This window comes from Aspergillus caelatus (genome assembly GCF_009193585.1).
Source record: "Aspergillus caelatus strain CBS 763.97 unplaced genomic scaffold BDV27scaffold_174, whole genome shotgun sequence".
NCBI lineage: Eukaryota > Fungi > Ascomycota > Eurotiomycetes > Eurotiales > Aspergillaceae > Aspergillus > Aspergillus caelatus.
The window spans coordinates 63843-79752 of NW_022475437.1; the positions used below are offsets into that span (position 1 = coordinate 63843).

Sequence of the window (15910 nt, forward strand, 5' to 3'; positions counted from 1 at the left end):
CCGGTAATGTTTCACTGGCTTTCTTGGTAGCTTCTGATGAAGAATTGTTTGAGTGTCAGCAACCTTTGATATACGTAATGGTATATGGTAACCTTCGACTGGTGAGTGGTTTTGTGTAGGGGTGGAGAAACAAACTCAAGAACACCACTCGATTCCTTGAACCATCGAAGTATTACTTTAGTGTGTATCTAGGCTGAAATCTATATCTGTTATACTCAAGCAGTAATGATAAAGTGGCTTGGCGGTTCTAACAGACAAGCATGAAAGGAGGCCTAGGAGATATGTCATGCTCCGGCCGGCGAGCATAACATGACCAGGGTTAGGATGTCCGGAGCCCAATGGATAGTATTGCTGGCATGCTTTCTAGCGCCAAGGTTTTCACCCCTAGCATCCGATTGAAGAGCAAGAGCCAGTACAGTCAGCAAACTGCGTCTTACAGTTACAAGCCTATATTTTTTGCTCATCACCACCACCAGTATTCTTGTTCTTACTTTTTGTTCTCTGGTGCCCTGTTCGACTATGTGTTATCTTCTGTGGCTCTTCCTCGCTGTTATAAAGGGAAATTGATCAGTCTGCGTATTATCACCGTCATCTTCTGAATCAAAAGTCAATACTAAGGTGGGTTAATTACTGGCTAACCGGTCTATTTTTCCTTAGCCAATAGTTTAGAATGGCTTATCCCTGTAGCCTAGCTTTGACCAACTGGTTAGGAATTATAGACTCCATTGACCTAATCTAACTTGGCCACTGCCCAGTCTGAGTCCTTTGACCGTAGAACCAGTTGAAGTTCAGATCGTTCAGATTCCAGCAATTGATCCTTGCCACCCCAAGCAATCGACGCCATTGGTACGAAAATCTCCTCTAGGGCATCCTCATACTCAGTGTCCGAGTCGTCAATAGCCACCGGGCTGATAGGGTCCGGGTCGGATACTTCGGGAATGCCATGTATCATTAATATATCGTCCACAACCTCAACTGGTACATGAAGAACTGTAGCGAGCATTCCATAGGCAGCGGGATGTTTGATTTCCAGGGAGGCTACTAATGACTCCGGCAGTTGCGTCGCGTAGCATATAAGTCTTTCGTTTTCAGCAGGAGGAACGAAGATGTTCAATTTGCCGTTGAGAAATTCCATATGCAGTCTACTGTATGTTTGCACACTTGTGCAAGAACCGGACAGTGAAACCAAGCTACATTCTCCGACAATGTGCTCAGTTTCGTAGACTAGTGCCTTCCGGAAAGTGTCGTAAACTTCGCGAGCAGCACTTACACTTTTGCCTTGGTAGTGGATGACGCATCTTGAAAAGTTTAGCCGCAAGTCTCACAAATCAACCACGTGGAGAAACACACCTAGACAAACCTAATGATCTTTGACGAAAGTCGGTCGTAAGGTGCAATGAGCTTTGCGAAGGAATTTCTGATAAGCTAGTTTTCTTCGCTGCGCAAATGGAAATGAAGCGGTTTTCTAGCCCCAGGGATTTCAGGAGTGGAGCTAATTCACGGACTTCTGCCAGGTGAAACTGAAGCGTTGGCACCTTTCCATAGAATAGCATAGGCCAGCCGTCTCTATCAATGATGAAGAAATCAGATGTTACGGACCCCCAGTAGAATTCTTCCTCGGCGCCCTCTATTGGCAGGAAATCGATAACCTTGAGCCACTTCAAGTCAGACACCGTTGGGTTGAGGTTGTTGATATTGTACAGAGCCTCGATAACCTCGGCAACCCCTCCTTTGTGCTTGCAAAGATGCCGGATGTGGCTGATGTAGAAAAGTATGGAAGGTAGCTGGACCTGGAGCTTCTCGACAAAGAAGCTCTCCATGTCTGAATAGATGTCGCTTATGCCCATCTTATCCCCGCTTGAGAATGGTGCCCAGATGCATTGTCCAGGATCATACCACTGTTTTGAGCCTGGTACATATATCATCTTGTATTGTTGGAATTGACTCCTAATCGTTAAGCCACTGTCAGAGGGTGTTTGTGAACTGGTCTGGGATTTGAACCTACCGCACACTCGTCCAGTCCTCATCTTCTGCATCCTCCATGATAGCCTGGTATATCCTTCGCGTTTCCTCTGTTACGCTTACCCCAACATCCTGTAAATGCATTAGTTCTGTCATATAGGTTCCCCAGTCCGCGTTCTGCACATTGAGTGAGTCTAAAAATAGGCTCCGCATTTTCGAGTCACTCGCATATTCCTCATGACATGCAAGAGCGTACACATTCCGTAACCACGAAGGGCCATGCCAAACGCATTGGTCCACGCACACTAACTCCGCACCGTCAACGCTACTCGGGATATAGACCACCTTCTCGTTAAAAAATTCCCTATCTGCGTCAGGACAGGACACCCCAGTTTGAATAGTGGTCATACCATAATTCGTCAAATGGTCTCTCAGATACCCAGCTGTACACTTCGAAAAAATGCAATTTGGCGTCCTCCAATGTCATGATGGATAACAAGCGATATTTAATGACGTTTACGAACGTCGCCACTCCACCACCGAACACACCAAGCTTCCGGAGGAATCCCCATTCTTGCTCACTATCCGGGCCCCAGCTCCCTGGTAGTTTGAGGAAATTGATGTTCAATGTGGTGGACACAGCCTCAACCATATCACAGATCTCTGGGATGGGAAAGTAACATTCATCAAGCCTCGCCAGTCCATTCAACGTGGGGACTTTCGCCTCCTTGATTGTGGATGCGATAAGTGGTTCTTTGTTTATCTCTATTTCGTATATATCCCAATGACTTCCCAAGACACCAAGAAGAATGTCTGGACAGTGAGACATTATTGCGTTGAATAAGTCAGACAATTGTTTAGGATTGTTCCAGTGTGTCAACCGGGGAACTCGCCGTGCTATTCCTTGCTGTATAAGCCATAATTCCCACGTATCATTGGGAATGTGCTTTTTGCTTATGAGGTTTGGATGGAGAAAGGTTGGATGCAACAGACCAAGTGGCTGGATGAAAATAGAGCTTGAGTTCAATCTTTCTGCAATGACCTCCGTTCCGTAGGCACCGTCCGTTTTGAGGTATACATCCAAGGGAAAATACCTAGGGCAAGAGCTCCTGCATACGAAATTTCCCACGCAATGTCCATCAAAAATCAAAAGGCAAGGCCTCTCCAGGCGATCATCTTTGGTACAGCTGTCATAGACGTAACATAGAATGTGCATATAGTCATCTATACGATCCCTAGCGGTCCACCCAATGACGATGGAATGGCTGTGGTGGCTGATTCGCCCCATGACCAGTTCGGGGCATGCATGTCTAACCCCAAGGAGACGAAACAGTTCCTTTCGGTCGTTGTCCCTGACTGCGTCCTTTGAAACAGTCAAAATATCAAGACATTTCGGAATGTCATTGCCGTTGGTGTCTGTCGAAAAGTAGACAGCGTCATTTGCAAAAGCCAAATCAGCTTCAGATCTTATCATATTTAGGTCATGCCCTCGAACGAAAGACCCGTCACTCAATTGAACAAACGGGATATTCTTTATCTCAGTCGCTAGAGTGCTATTGGGATCCCTCTTTAGCCAGGTTATTAGCAGTCGTAAACTAAGCGACATCCGTTCATCTCGTATGTTGGAAGGATTTGTCAGTATCGGCTTGAGTCTTTCTAGGACTTCATGGTCCGAGATCTCTTGGAGACCTAGGGGCTTCAAAAATCCGAGGTAGGCACCGTATTTCGTAGAAAGGTAATGTTCGTTATCTGAAGCTCCGAACAAGGGATTATTGTCTCCGTCATAATGCTCCGGGGACAAGTACCGAAGAGAAGACAGGCTTTTTAGAGCACCCTTTTGACTCTGGAAAATAGGGGCCACTTGGAGTTTTCCAATTAAATCTTGGACTGTTTTATGCCAGGCTGGCAACAACACGGTGCTCTGTTTCGGAATGTACTGGACCCAACCATAAGTCATGGAATGATTTTGACAGAAGGAAACAGCATCGCAGAAGTAATTGATGACACAATCTTGCATTAATGTAGAGGTATCGATGTCGGCATCTCTCACCGGGCCGAACATCTTCACAGTTGCACAAACAACGAACTAAAAAGTTAGCAGCCTACTTTCAGATGGCATCAATTGAAACGCATACATTAAGTTGCACTTCACTAATAGGGAAAGCGAATGATCCAATAATATGGTAAGCCTTCCGATATTGTATGACGGGCCTTGAGTTCCGGTCGATAGGAAACAATAGCGCTACCCGATCATCCGACGACGGACTGGCTGGCTTGTACAGGAGGAATCGCTCCGTCAATACTGCAGAGGGTGAAAAAAGACTCGTATATATTTTGGCGACCTCCAGTATACCGTCTCGCAGTTGGACTTTGTATGTTAGGCGTGTTGTTTGAAATTTTTCCTGGCGGGTAATGAAAACAAATCTCTTGCATACATATCGGCAAGGATCCTCAGGATCGAGCAGCACGAAACCATTGTTTGCGATGGCCTGAAACTCATCCACCAATTTGCCAAATCCTCCCGATAGAATAGGGTACAAAATGATCCTAGTGCGCACTCCTTCGGGCAAGGATGCCGGGTCTTTGTTTACCGGAGTTGCAAATCCAAGCCTGTCACCAGGACTTTGAGGTCCAAGGGTGAAGGAAAATGAACCTGACTGTACATGGGCTTCCCTGGCAATTCTAGCCGTATATAAAAGAACTCTGTCATACAGGTTGTTGGTTTTGGCATTGAAAAGAAACCAATTGGTCGCAGCAAGCCTCTCAATGTCGCTTTTCTGGCACCCATCGTCATTGGTGTCGATAATTATACGGCCCTGAGATACATCTAAGGAAAAGTAGGGCTCTTCGCCTTGTCTCTTAGCCCAATTGTAGTGCAACGAACGGGCACTGGAGATCAGCTGGAACACAACATCCCTTCTGACATCCGCTTCGTCGGATGGTGTTGGGACCTGCCGACTACTACCAAGCTGATTGCGAACGCTCTGCAGTGCTTCTATAACAGCAGGTGGCGTTGCTGCTCGATCTTCCTTGGTGATGCCACCGTTCCTTTGGGCGATTTCATCTACAATTTGTCGGGCTTGTTGGCAGGTAAATTCTGCCATCTTTTCCGGCTGAATCTATGATCTGAGTGAAACCTCGCCGTGAGAGTTAGAAAAGGGATCGATATACACAAAAGAAATATGCTCTCGGGGTTTCTCAGCGAGAGCCCCTGGAGGACCCAAACTCCGGCGCCTAGTCGTTTGACATTATTCCCTTTTTGTATTGCGGCGCAGTGAGCTAACAGGGTATCTTTATATTTGATAAGAAAACCCAAGAGGCTAGTTACTCATGCTCCATACACGTGCAAAGCTGAGCTCGTTACCGTTAGAGGGGGGAATTATTTAGGACGCTGGAAAAGCGCTTAACGTAATATATTTGACCGCTGATTTCATTTAATTCATTCAGCTGTTCTTCCAGGTCAGAAGATAGTTATAAGTACAGTTCACACTTACCATTGCTATATGGTTAGTTAGTTATGCATTAATATGACTAAGCAATACATGAATAATATCAACATCAGGTTAGCTCACAAATCGCGTGATTTAGTTCACTGACTGGATTTTCTCCTCACCTTCACCGCCCGAGAGATGTGGAGACGTGACTGGAGCAAAGGGAAGTTCCACCGCCCGGCAAAAATGACCCCGCGCCTGCCCCAATCACCAGCTGGTTCCTGTGGTTGCTGTTCCGATCAATGCAAGGGAAAAACAATCGTTTGCTATCCTTCTCCGAGCTGTTGCCAGGACAGTAGCCCATTCAAGCCCCTTGCTCCGATCAGTACTGTTTCTTGGACAAGCTTCGGGTAAAGACTCAATATTGTCCATTTCTGTGTCTCTCTACAGCTTCTCGCCGCATTGTTGATGGCCTACAGCTCCAGATCCCGCTAGACGAGGGATCCCATCAAAACAATAGTAAGTAGAGCGTCTAAACCAGCGCCAACATCCGCAGGGATAACTCTGTGACTAATTCCTTAGTAGTAGACACTGTTCCTCGATAAACTGCCATTGATTCCTACAATAACCTCAATGTTCCATGCCTAGTCGTCTTTTCGCAATCTAGACCTGTTCCCCTTGTTTGGTCGGTATGTTGTTATGTTGGGCCTTTACGCTTAATTTGCGCTGTTGTTTATGGTTATTTTTTCTACTAAGGACTTGTTTTTATTGCTTCATTCCTCCATACCTCTTTGCATATAGCCGCCCTGCACTATCGTTCTGTGATTACGCACCTCACTTTTTGCATAAGCTGACAGAATAAAGTGCCACAGAGCCACGTGAACCCTCGATTTATCGATTCCTCACGACAAAACTCACACTCAACAAAATGGAGGGACTAGTAGATCCAGAGTCGATTTACATGAAGCAGAATTGTATTGGTACGCTTTTGTTTTCCACAGGTTTCACATCAATGTAGCACTGTTCCCTAACTTGAAATACAGGGGGTGGGAGTTTTGGGCGTGTTTACAAAGGGTATAATATGACATTGCATAAAATTGTTTAGCTTAGCTGGCTCTCCTGGAACTGACTCCTGAGTGTTAGGGTCGATAAGCGGACGGGCGCCTCTGTCGCAATCAAAATTATCGATGTGGAAAATGCCGAAGACGAAGTCGAGGACATCATTCAAGAAATTGCCATCTTATCCGAACTCAACTCTCCATATGTGACAAGGTACCATGGCTCTTTTTTGAAGGGTTCAAGCTTATGGATAGTTATGGAGTTCTGCTCTGGAGGTAGTTGTTCTGATTTGATGCGCCCGGGGACCATCCCGGAGGATTATATCATGATCATCCTGAGAGAGCTCCTTCGAGGACTAGACTATCTTCACAGCGATAAAAAGTTGCACCGCGACATCAAAGGTAAACTCCTCTTTTTATAACCACTCCTTTCAAGTCGGCAGCTGATAGCATGGTAGCTGCAAACATTCTTTTAACTTCAAGCGGGCAAGTAAAACTGGCGGACTTCGGTGTCTCTGGTCAACTATCAGCAACGATGACCAAGAAGAACACATTTGTAGGTACACCTTTCTGGATGGCTCCAGAGGTTATCAAGCAATCGGGGTATGATTACAAAGCAGATATCTGGTCTCTCGGGATCACAGCAATTGAACTGGCCAATGGAGAACCCCCGTATTCTGATATTCATCCTATGAAAGTCTTGTTCCTGATCCCCAAGAACCCTCCCCCTACTTTGCAAGGAAACTATAGCAAGGCTTTCAAAAACTTCGTTGAGTTGTGCCTGCGCCGCGATCCCAGAGAACGACCGTCAGCCAGGGAATTACTCGAACACCCTTTCATCAAGAGGGCGAAGAAGACCAACTATTTGACAGAATTGATTGAACGCTATGAGCGGTGGCATGCTGTCTATGGTAACAAAAACGCCGATGATGAAGAAGAACCTGCATATGAGCCTCCGCCGAAGCCCACAAATGCCGAAGAAGAAGATGATCTTTGGGATTTTGGGACTGTACGCCCTGCTGGACGGGGCCCTGGCCTAAAGCCCATGAAAGAAGCGGAGATGAACACACGAGGTCACGAATCGACAGAGTGGGAGCCTAAAGATCGGCCACCAAGAGAATCAGTGGAAACAAATAGTTACACACCGCAGAGGCCTACACAGACGAAGCACATTCCAACTGCTGCATCAAAGCCTTCGTCACCAACAAAAGTTCCGTTACCACCATCCCCATTGAAACAGGCCCCGGCAGAGGTCAAGCCTCGTACACCTTCCCACCTTCAGAGACCAAATTCCCAAAAGCCAAAGGAAAGCCCCGGTACCGAATACGATAAAGCTCTACAACAATCCTTGGCCCAAGACATATCTTTTCTTCATATTGATCCTACCCCAGAAAGTCCCTCGCCCTCCGTAAAAAGCCGGAGTGCCGTTCCAGCCCCACAAGAATCTAGAAAAGCCAATTTACCTCGCCCTTCAGGGGTCCCATCACATCAGGAACGCATGTCAGCACAGCCCTTACGGCGTCCTTCGGATCAAAGTCCTAGACCTGCTGTGGAATCCCGTCCTCACCACCAAGTGTTCCAACCGCATCCTCGCCCACCACCAACACCAAGACACGCATCTCCCCAACCACAACGACTTCCCCAGACACCGATGCAGCCTCCTGGTCTGGGGAGTAGTTTCGGTCCGCCCCACAGGGGGATAGATCCCAATATACAGCCTAGTGTTGGAATGCCTCCATCAAACGAAATTACAGCGCTGAATAGTGTCATTCTACCTGCTCTGAAGGCAGCAGTTCGCCGTCGTTCCCGTCGCTTGGAACTTCTATCGCGCAACCCTAGTGCCGAAAATGGCCATACCAGATTGGAGACATATGAACTCCAATCAAATCGGGAATATGTCCAGCAAATGATGGAGTCTCTCGTTAACGACTTGGGAGGAATATTTACAAGGATTGAGCGTTGGGACAGCGAAGCACCCGTCGGAATGGGCGCTGATGTCTCCTCATTTTTGGAAGGATTCCTCGAAGAAGTACTCGTCAGAATTGAACCGGCTGATGAAGAATTACCGACGCCCAGGAACTGAATATTTGGCCCATAGGCCTCCTACGTTTGCCTTTGGCTTTTTCTCATGACCAGCTTTACATACTAAAGAGTCAATAGTACATTGAAGTTGGTCATCCGGGCTTGCAATGTGCATATAGGAAGCTTATTGTCCGGACATTTTATTTTAGTTTGCTGACGAAGTAAGACACATACATGAAGAGTCAGACACCGTTGCATGCATGATCGAACACGCCTTTTATGATACGTGAGATGCATTCTCGTTTGTTTTAGCTTTTTTTTTTCCCCCATCAAATTCTCGGGGCTGGATCCTTCAAACTCAATACGGAGTTTCTTTATGAGAGTTATATGGCTTGCATCTCTCTCTTATTCTTTTCGATCTTGTTGTTCTACTCTCATAGCTCGCGCTGCGGATACGCTGGATGATTGCAAACACTTTCTGTTATTGCACATGTGCTTGAAATGCTCAAAGCTCCAGAATATGATCACACATACTTTTCCCCGCACAAAATTGATGATCTCAGTGCCCTGGATGGTTAACCACGTTCTAAGAGAGTAGCAATGTGGTAGCAATATCCCCAAAGGCCGCAATGACCCGTATCGTATATGTAGCTATATAACGGTACATTTGCTCGCACGCGGTGGCAAGCTGCACGATCAGACAGGCAGAAAGGTGGTGAGCGGAGTAAAATTCAGCATCTCACATCAGATCGAACTATGTTTTTGGGTATGGTCCAGCTTCAAACCAATGGCTCGTCCAAAGTGCCTTAGCATCACAAAGACCTCGACAGCATATTCGGGCGAAAGCTTCCTCTTCCTCTCTTGTAGCTGTGTTGTAACACTTGACAAAGATTGTTGTCCAATGGTCAGATCCCGTGACGACGAACTAGGTCTCTTCAATGAGGTGAGCCGGACGATCTAGGTACAGACTTTAAACTGTCACACATGCTGGTCTGCGATTGAGCCTGGAACGAAAGAGCTCCTTGACCTTTAGAGGGTGGAGCAGGTAATATCTGAAAAGGTTTGGCGGGTATTAACCTTCTGAGCGGAATAACCAGTCCGTCTCCGGAGTCGGAATCAAATAGTTCGTGATGTTAAATTCATTGGCATTTGGCGCGGCATTATCCACAACAGGCCCAGTTAGGCCATTGATTGACATAGGGTTGTTGACCGTCTCGTTTATATCAAGGCCAGTAATATCGGGAGCTCTGGCAGCAGGTACTCGCGGCACATTGAAGAACCCGAAAACATCAAGATATTCCAATTCATTTGGTGCAAGGTTCCGCGGATGTGCACCGGGTGTTTGTACTGTGGGTTGGCTTCCGGCCGGCGACGAGCGTGGTTGTCGGGATATCAAGAAGTCCAGGTCAAAAGCACAGCGTCTCATATCTGCGAGGATCTTCACACTGGATGGCGTTAGACGCTCGGAATCTTCAACACCGGCCTGTTGATATTCGCCGTACTCGTCAAGGACACGCTGCAAGATTGTGCTATAGCGTTCGGCGACCTTCCAGTACTTTCCCATCTGAGCGAGTGTATCAACAAAGAAGATTATATCCGGGCTCACAGTATGAGCGATCGTAGAGCCATGGACAAGTAGTAAGCGCGCAGAGACCCAGATAGTAAAGGCAAAAGGTGGTCCAAGCTTGTCGAGCATATTGTTATCTACAACGAATCGAGTCACAGAGAGTATGTTTTCGACTGCGAATAAGCAACGCTGGCTGGCACTGTATGACGGCGTGAATATCGGGGATCGAGTAGTCGGGTATGCAGCCGATGAGTGGAGTCTGATTACCGCACTATAATCATTTAGAATTACCATTGAGAGATATTACGGAAGATTAAGGTTAATGGTAACGCTTACGTTTGATATGTGGCATGGAGCTGAACCCAGTCACAAGGGAGGCCTTTGTTTGATTTCGAGCCATTGAACAACCTAGATGAGTTTTCGTAGGCATACTCAGCTGGAAGACCAAACTCCCATGCAGTTAACTCGCCATCCAACTTGCGATATGTTGCTTGCCACTCTTCGACATCCGATAAAGCGCCGATGTCCACAGGCCGTTTCAAGAAGGTATGAATACGAGACATGATGCCGAGAATCTCCACGTAAAGGCCGAAAGAGCCGACATTTTCGGCGCGTTTGAGATAATCAGCACGGTCGCCCGAGTGGTGAAACCATCTGGTTTCGACAGGCTGGTTTTTCATGAAAAATTCGTCCTTGCATGGGAGCTTGCGGTCGATATCTTTGTCGTCCAGTGCAAAATCAAAGGCAGTTGCGAGGGTCGAATATCGGTCCAGAAAATATACCATCCAGAAAAGCCTGCGCCTTCCTTCGTCTTCGACCCAAGACTCTGAGTCAGGAAGAGTAACCGCTCTTAGGGTATAGATAGAGGGGTAAACGGGAGCTATAAGTGAGGATTTGGATTCAACAGCCAAGCCCAACTGGACCACGGATCGCGTAATCAGGGCGAGCAGTTTCCACCCAGGAGGCCCATTGGAGGAGCCCACTAAGTCCAAAGCTAATATAACTAGGGCCTGAAGCGCCTTGACCGAGGAGTTCTCTAAGCCATAGAGCAAGACTTTCTGCTTAGACGAATCATGGTATCGTTTCCGATTTTGCTCGTTGAGCCTACTGTCATTCGAAAAGCGGAGAGTAGTTGCAACGATAGCATACAGAACCATGCGATCAGCTTCCTCAAGAGGGGATGGGCCGAAGAAGGTATCTAGAGTCGTACGTCGGTGAAGAATAGGACACCACGAATTTATGTGGTCGAAGTAAAGGTCAACCAGCGCGTATAACAGATCATACGGTGGGAGATCGAGTTCTGGGTCCGCAAATGACTGTTCCTGATTGGAGAACAAATTGACTGGCACCTTCAATGATGATTCATTCCCTGTGTAATCATTCGGGTGTGTGGTATCAGAAACTTGTGGGATGGGTATAGGCGGGTTTAGGCCACTTGTTAGATGGCTTTGCATCACGTTCCTAACGGAAATGTCCGAAGGACTAGTGATAGACGCGTCAGACGGACGTGGATGAGCTGGCCCAGATGCTGGCTCATGAAAGTAAGCTGCATTTCGAGGACTTGGCCCATGAGCAGCAGAAGGCTCTGACGGCGAACTATAAGAATGGGGGCCAGGATGAGGAAACTCATGATTTAGCCGAGGTTGGCTCTGTAGGATATGATTTTCAATGAGACGGGCCTGTGTCTGAATAACTTCCTCTAGCCTGTCTGTGCAATATGTGAGCGAAATTCCGAGAGGTGAAAGTCAAGAATAGAGATTTGCTTTAGCCGATAGACGAAGAGTAGAGGAGCGTACCCAAACGTTGTTCTAATTCTTTACCGTATCCAGCTCGAAGGCCTGGTTTCTTTCGTTCTTTGTACTCGCATAGCTGGCCATTACGAGCGCACCATCCGCAGCTTGGTTGAGCTCGATCTAATTTTGTCAACCTACAGCGTCCTTCGCCACGGGAGAAAGAGGGTCACAAAAGGGCTACTGCAGAGCCACTAAGGCAAGAATTACTCACCACATTTGACCTTCCGTTGCTTACACAGCTCGCATCTTGAGCCGTTAGTTTGACTACTCCATAAACTATCATCGGGCACTGGAATTGAACCAGAAGACGAGGGGAGGGAAGATGATAACCCCGTGCTCCAGGCCCGAGGGCGGAGGTACGTACGACACTGTGAGAGGACGCTTGCGTTTCAGCGAGCGAGACGCATTTCCATTTTGAGTGACAAGGTCGTTATCGCTATCAACAGCAGACCAGGATTCATCTGCGCTCTGATCTCTGTCCTGGTCTCCAAAGGCGCGCGTTATCGGTGGAGTCTGTTGCGCAGAGACTGCGGCAGCAGCAGCGTTCGGCATGGTACTGTAGCGAGGTCGGCGTTTTAGACAGATCCGCGGTCAAACCCCTACTGCATCGTGACGGGGACCCGTATCGGTGGTGAATTTAGTTCGGTCCGAAAGCCGAAGGATTCTCTGAAGAATCAAGTTAAACACTTAGATGCTGTCCAAAAAACCCGAGTCTAGGGCGTAGGGTACAGAGGGAAAGGAACACTGAAAGAATCAACATCTGCGCGAAGGGAAGCGACAAATGAGTTGAGGCCTGAGGCATCAATCGGTAACTAACCCCGCAAAACACTAAAGATTCTCCACAAATCAATGGGTTCTGCCAATCGGGATCGCACGATTCGTTTCCCACGAGTCCGATGACTAAGTGCCCGGTGAGAAGGATTTTGCCCCTTTGGGAAGCTGCTAGTGTTTGCAGACTCGGGGGAGCATTGCACCGAGACACGGGATCTTGACCGAGGGTATTGTTCACGCCCCCTCGAGGGCCTGGGGTTCTTATACGTTCAAATACGGCCTAATACCCCGGCGCAACTTTACAATTTATTTGAGTGTTTTCTATTCCTTATTCTCTATAGATCTTCTGGTTTAGCACTTTGTCCGGTTTTCTAGCTCATCCTTCTCATCATGGGTTCTGTATCGGAATTTCCCCGCATCAAAGAGATCCGCACCTTCATCATTGATGGTGTAGGATCTGGTGGTGATTATCACAATGTATGTTGATCCTTCTCGACGATATGTTCATATCCCATTGGGAAAGACAGACCGGCTTACTCAAAACTTAGGTCAAAGGAGGCCACTGGCTGATCGACAGCAATATCTCTACCCCCATGACCAAATGGGCGCAATATCGTGGATCTCGTACATCGTGGGGAATCAATGTCTTGGGCTCATTCTGCGTGGAAATAGAAGCCACAGATGGAACCAAGGGTTTCGCGACTGGCTTCGGTGGCCCTCCAGCTTGCTGGTTGGTACACCAGCACTTCGAGCGTTTCTTGATCGGTGCAGGTGAGAACAACTTTTAGTCTTCGTAGCGATGAGGGATATAGTTGGACTAATTGTTTTTATCTCACCGCAGACCCTCGCGATGTCAACGACCTGTTTGAGAAGATGTACCGTGGGTCTATGTTCTATGGCCGGAAGGGTCTTCCGGTTGCTGTCATCTCGGTGATCGACTTGGCACTCTGGGATCTCCAGGGAAAGATCCGCAACGAACCGGTCTACAAGCTCATCGGAGGAGCTACTCGGACACGACTGGACTTCTACTGCACCGGACCTCAGCCCGCATCAGCCAAGGCTATGGGCTTCTCTGGAGCTAAGGTAGCTCTGCCTCACGGCCCAGACGAGGGTACTGAAGGCCTCTTGAAGAATGTGGCATACCTGCGCAAGCAGCGCGAGAGCGTTGGTCCCGACTTCCCCTTGCGTGTAGACTGCTACATGTCGTTGAATGTTCCCTACACTATTGAGCTTGTCAAGAGATGTGAAGCTGAGGGAATCAACATTGACTGGTGGGAGGAGTGTCTGAGCCCTGACGACTTCGACGGCCATGCTCTCCTCAAGAGAGCTCACCCCACTGTGAAGTTCACCACCGGCGAACACGAATACTCCCGTTACGGATTCCGCAAGCTTGTCGAAGGCCGTAACCTTGACATCGTCCAGCCCGACGTCATGTGGGTGGGTGGTATGACAGAATTGCTCAAGGTCTCTGCGCTCGCAGCCGCATACGATATCCCCGTTGTCCCTCACGCATCAGGACCATACTCGTACCACTATGTGGTTTCGCAGCCCAACACACCATTCCAGGAGTACCTTGCCAATTCTGCTGATGGACACACCGTTGAGCCAGTTTTTGGAAACCTGTTCCTCAACGAGCCTATTCCCACCAAGGGTTACCTTGATGTCTCCATCCTGGACAAGCCTGGCTTCGGTCTCGAGCTGAACCCCGCCGCTCCCTTGATCCCAGCATCTGCCCTCCTCACTCCTGCTCCCCAGAAGAGCCTTCCTCCACCTACGGATAAGGAAAATGGAGCCAATGGCGCAGCTCACTAAACGCTCCACTTGTCTCTTTTACTTGTGTTTGGGATGATACAGCTGGATCTTAAATTCCTTTACATTTTCTTTATTTAATGTACATATGTTATGAATTTCATGTTGAGACTACATAGACAGAATGCTAAGAATCCGTTTTGGCAAAAACAAGAAAGGAAAAAAAAAAAAATTCGACAGCCACATTAACCCATGTGACAGACACTTGCCGCAAACCCCAACCGACTGGCCAAAATGTGGGGTAAAGATCGTGGGCTCGGGGTAACAATAGCACGAAAGAACCGAGCAAAACTCCACCAATTGCGCACTATCTTATCGCGTGGCGGGGTTGAGCTGGAGAAACGAAAGAAGCAAAAGACACGACAACGAGTGTAAATAAATCAATTCAGAAAAATATTCGTACTATAATATAAGAGTATAATCACACAGTCCCTGACCCCCCGTCCTCCCATCCCAAACCAAGAAAAAAAAAATCGAACACACAGAAACACACCAACCCGCACAATGCCTCTTCCCCAACTCCTAGTAGGCAAAGTCGCCGCCATCACAGGCGGATTAACAGGAATCGGCAGGGTAATTCAATTCCCCCTCCCATCAAAATACCACCTTCACATCCCAATAGATCCCAGTCTAACAGAAATCTCAAAAGGCAATCGCCCTCGAATACCTCCGCCACGGCGCAAAAGTAGCCATCAACCACCTGGGCGGACCAAATGAGGAGCCCCTCCTCGAAGCCCTGCAGAAGGACGTCTCCGAAATCACCGGTGCCAACGCAAACAGCTTCATCGCCGTCCCAGGAGATGTCACGCAGCCCGAAACAGGGCGTGACTTTGTCGCCAAAACAGTTGCTGCCTTCGGCCGACTGGACATCTTCGTGAGCAACGCTGGCGTCTGCAAATTCGCTGAATTCCTCGAGTTCGTTCTACCCCACCAACCCCCAACCCTAGCCTACCCTATCTTTGATGGATGGTCGTAGAAGTGGGCTGTTTTTTTTGCTGCTCGAAGTGAGAGAGTGTGTAGAGTGCGTATGCTAAACATGTTCATTCCCAATTGCAGGGTTGATCCCCCCCTTCTCGGCAACACAATAAACACCAATCTCTCTGGAGCCTTTTATGCCACGCAGGCGGCGGGACGACAGATGGCGTTGGAGCAGTCGCCGCCCGGCGGGTCGATTATCGGGATTAGTTCTATTTCGGCGCTCGTGGGTGGTGGTCAGCAGACGCATTATACACCTACTAAGGCTGGTGTTTTGAGTCTTATGCAGTCTTGTGCGGTTGCGTTGGGAAAATATAATATTCGGTGCAATGCGTTGTTGCCTGGGACGATCCGGACTCAGTTGAATGATGAGGATATGAGTGATCCTGTCAAGAGGGAGTATATGGAGGGCAGAATTCCCCTTGGAAGACTCGGGCAGCCGCCGGATTTGGCGGGGCCGGCGGTGTTTTTGGCTTGTGAGGAGTTGAGTAGCTATGTGGTAAGTCCCTTTTTTTTTTTTTT

General features: G+C 48.0%; 5 protein-coding genes across 5 annotated transcripts; 3 read left to right on the forward strand and 2 right to left on the reverse strand.

The window, feature by feature from the left end:
• Positions 1-691: 691 nt before the first annotated feature.
• Positions 692-5066, reverse strand: BDV27DRAFT_166978 (uncharacterized protein; the record flags this gene model as incomplete). Its single annotated transcript, XM_032074337.1, has 5 exons — positions 692-1298; positions 1351-1947; positions 2006-2326; positions 2373-4048; positions 4098-5066. 5 exons carry the CDS (start codon positions 5064-5066, stop codon positions 731-733), a joined length of 4131 nt encoding a protein of 1376 aa, XP_031924518.1. The 3' UTR covers positions 692-730.
• Positions 5067-6321: 1255 nt separating this feature from the next.
• Positions 6322-8534, forward strand: BDV27DRAFT_160739 (putative Ste20-like serine/threonine protein kinase; the record flags this gene model as incomplete). The annotated part of the gene is made up of 4 exons (XM_032073090.1): positions 6322-6373; positions 6437-6467; positions 6537-6853; positions 6910-8534. 4 exons carry the CDS (start codon positions 6322-6324, stop codon positions 8532-8534), a joined length of 2025 nt encoding a protein of 674 aa, XP_031924519.1.
• Positions 8535-9308: 774 nt separating this feature from the next.
• BDV27DRAFT_166980 (putative C6 transcription factor) lies at positions 9309-12385 on the reverse strand (the record flags this gene model as incomplete). Its single annotated transcript, XM_032074338.1, has 5 exons — positions 9309-10311; positions 10377-11748; positions 11837-11953; positions 12045-12079; positions 12198-12385. The coding sequence occupies 5 exons, from the start codon at positions 12383-12385 to the stop codon at positions 9546-9548; spliced, it is 2478 nt and encodes an 825-aa protein (XP_031924520.1). The 3' UTR covers positions 9309-9545.
• A 489-nt stretch (positions 12386-12874) lies between these two features.
• Positions 12875-14469, forward strand: BDV27DRAFT_28738 (L-rhamnonate dehydratase). Its single transcript, XM_032076228.1, has 3 exons — positions 12875-13081; positions 13153-13375; positions 13446-14469. Exons 1-3 carry the CDS (start codon positions 12995-12997, stop codon positions 14414-14416), a joined length of 1281 nt encoding a protein of 426 aa, XP_031924521.1. The 5' UTR covers positions 12875-12994; the 3' UTR covers positions 14417-14469.
• Positions 14470-14750: 281 nt separating this feature from the next.
• Positions 14751-15887, forward strand: BDV27DRAFT_133091 (SDR family NAD(P)-dependent oxidoreductase; the record flags this gene model as incomplete). The annotated part of the gene is made up of 3 exons (XM_032068009.1): positions 14751-14986; positions 15063-15328; positions 15470-15887. Coding segments are annotated over exons 1-3 (753 nt in total), but the record flags the coding sequence as incomplete, so codon positions are not given.
• Between the last annotated feature and the right edge of the window lie 23 nt (positions 15888-15910).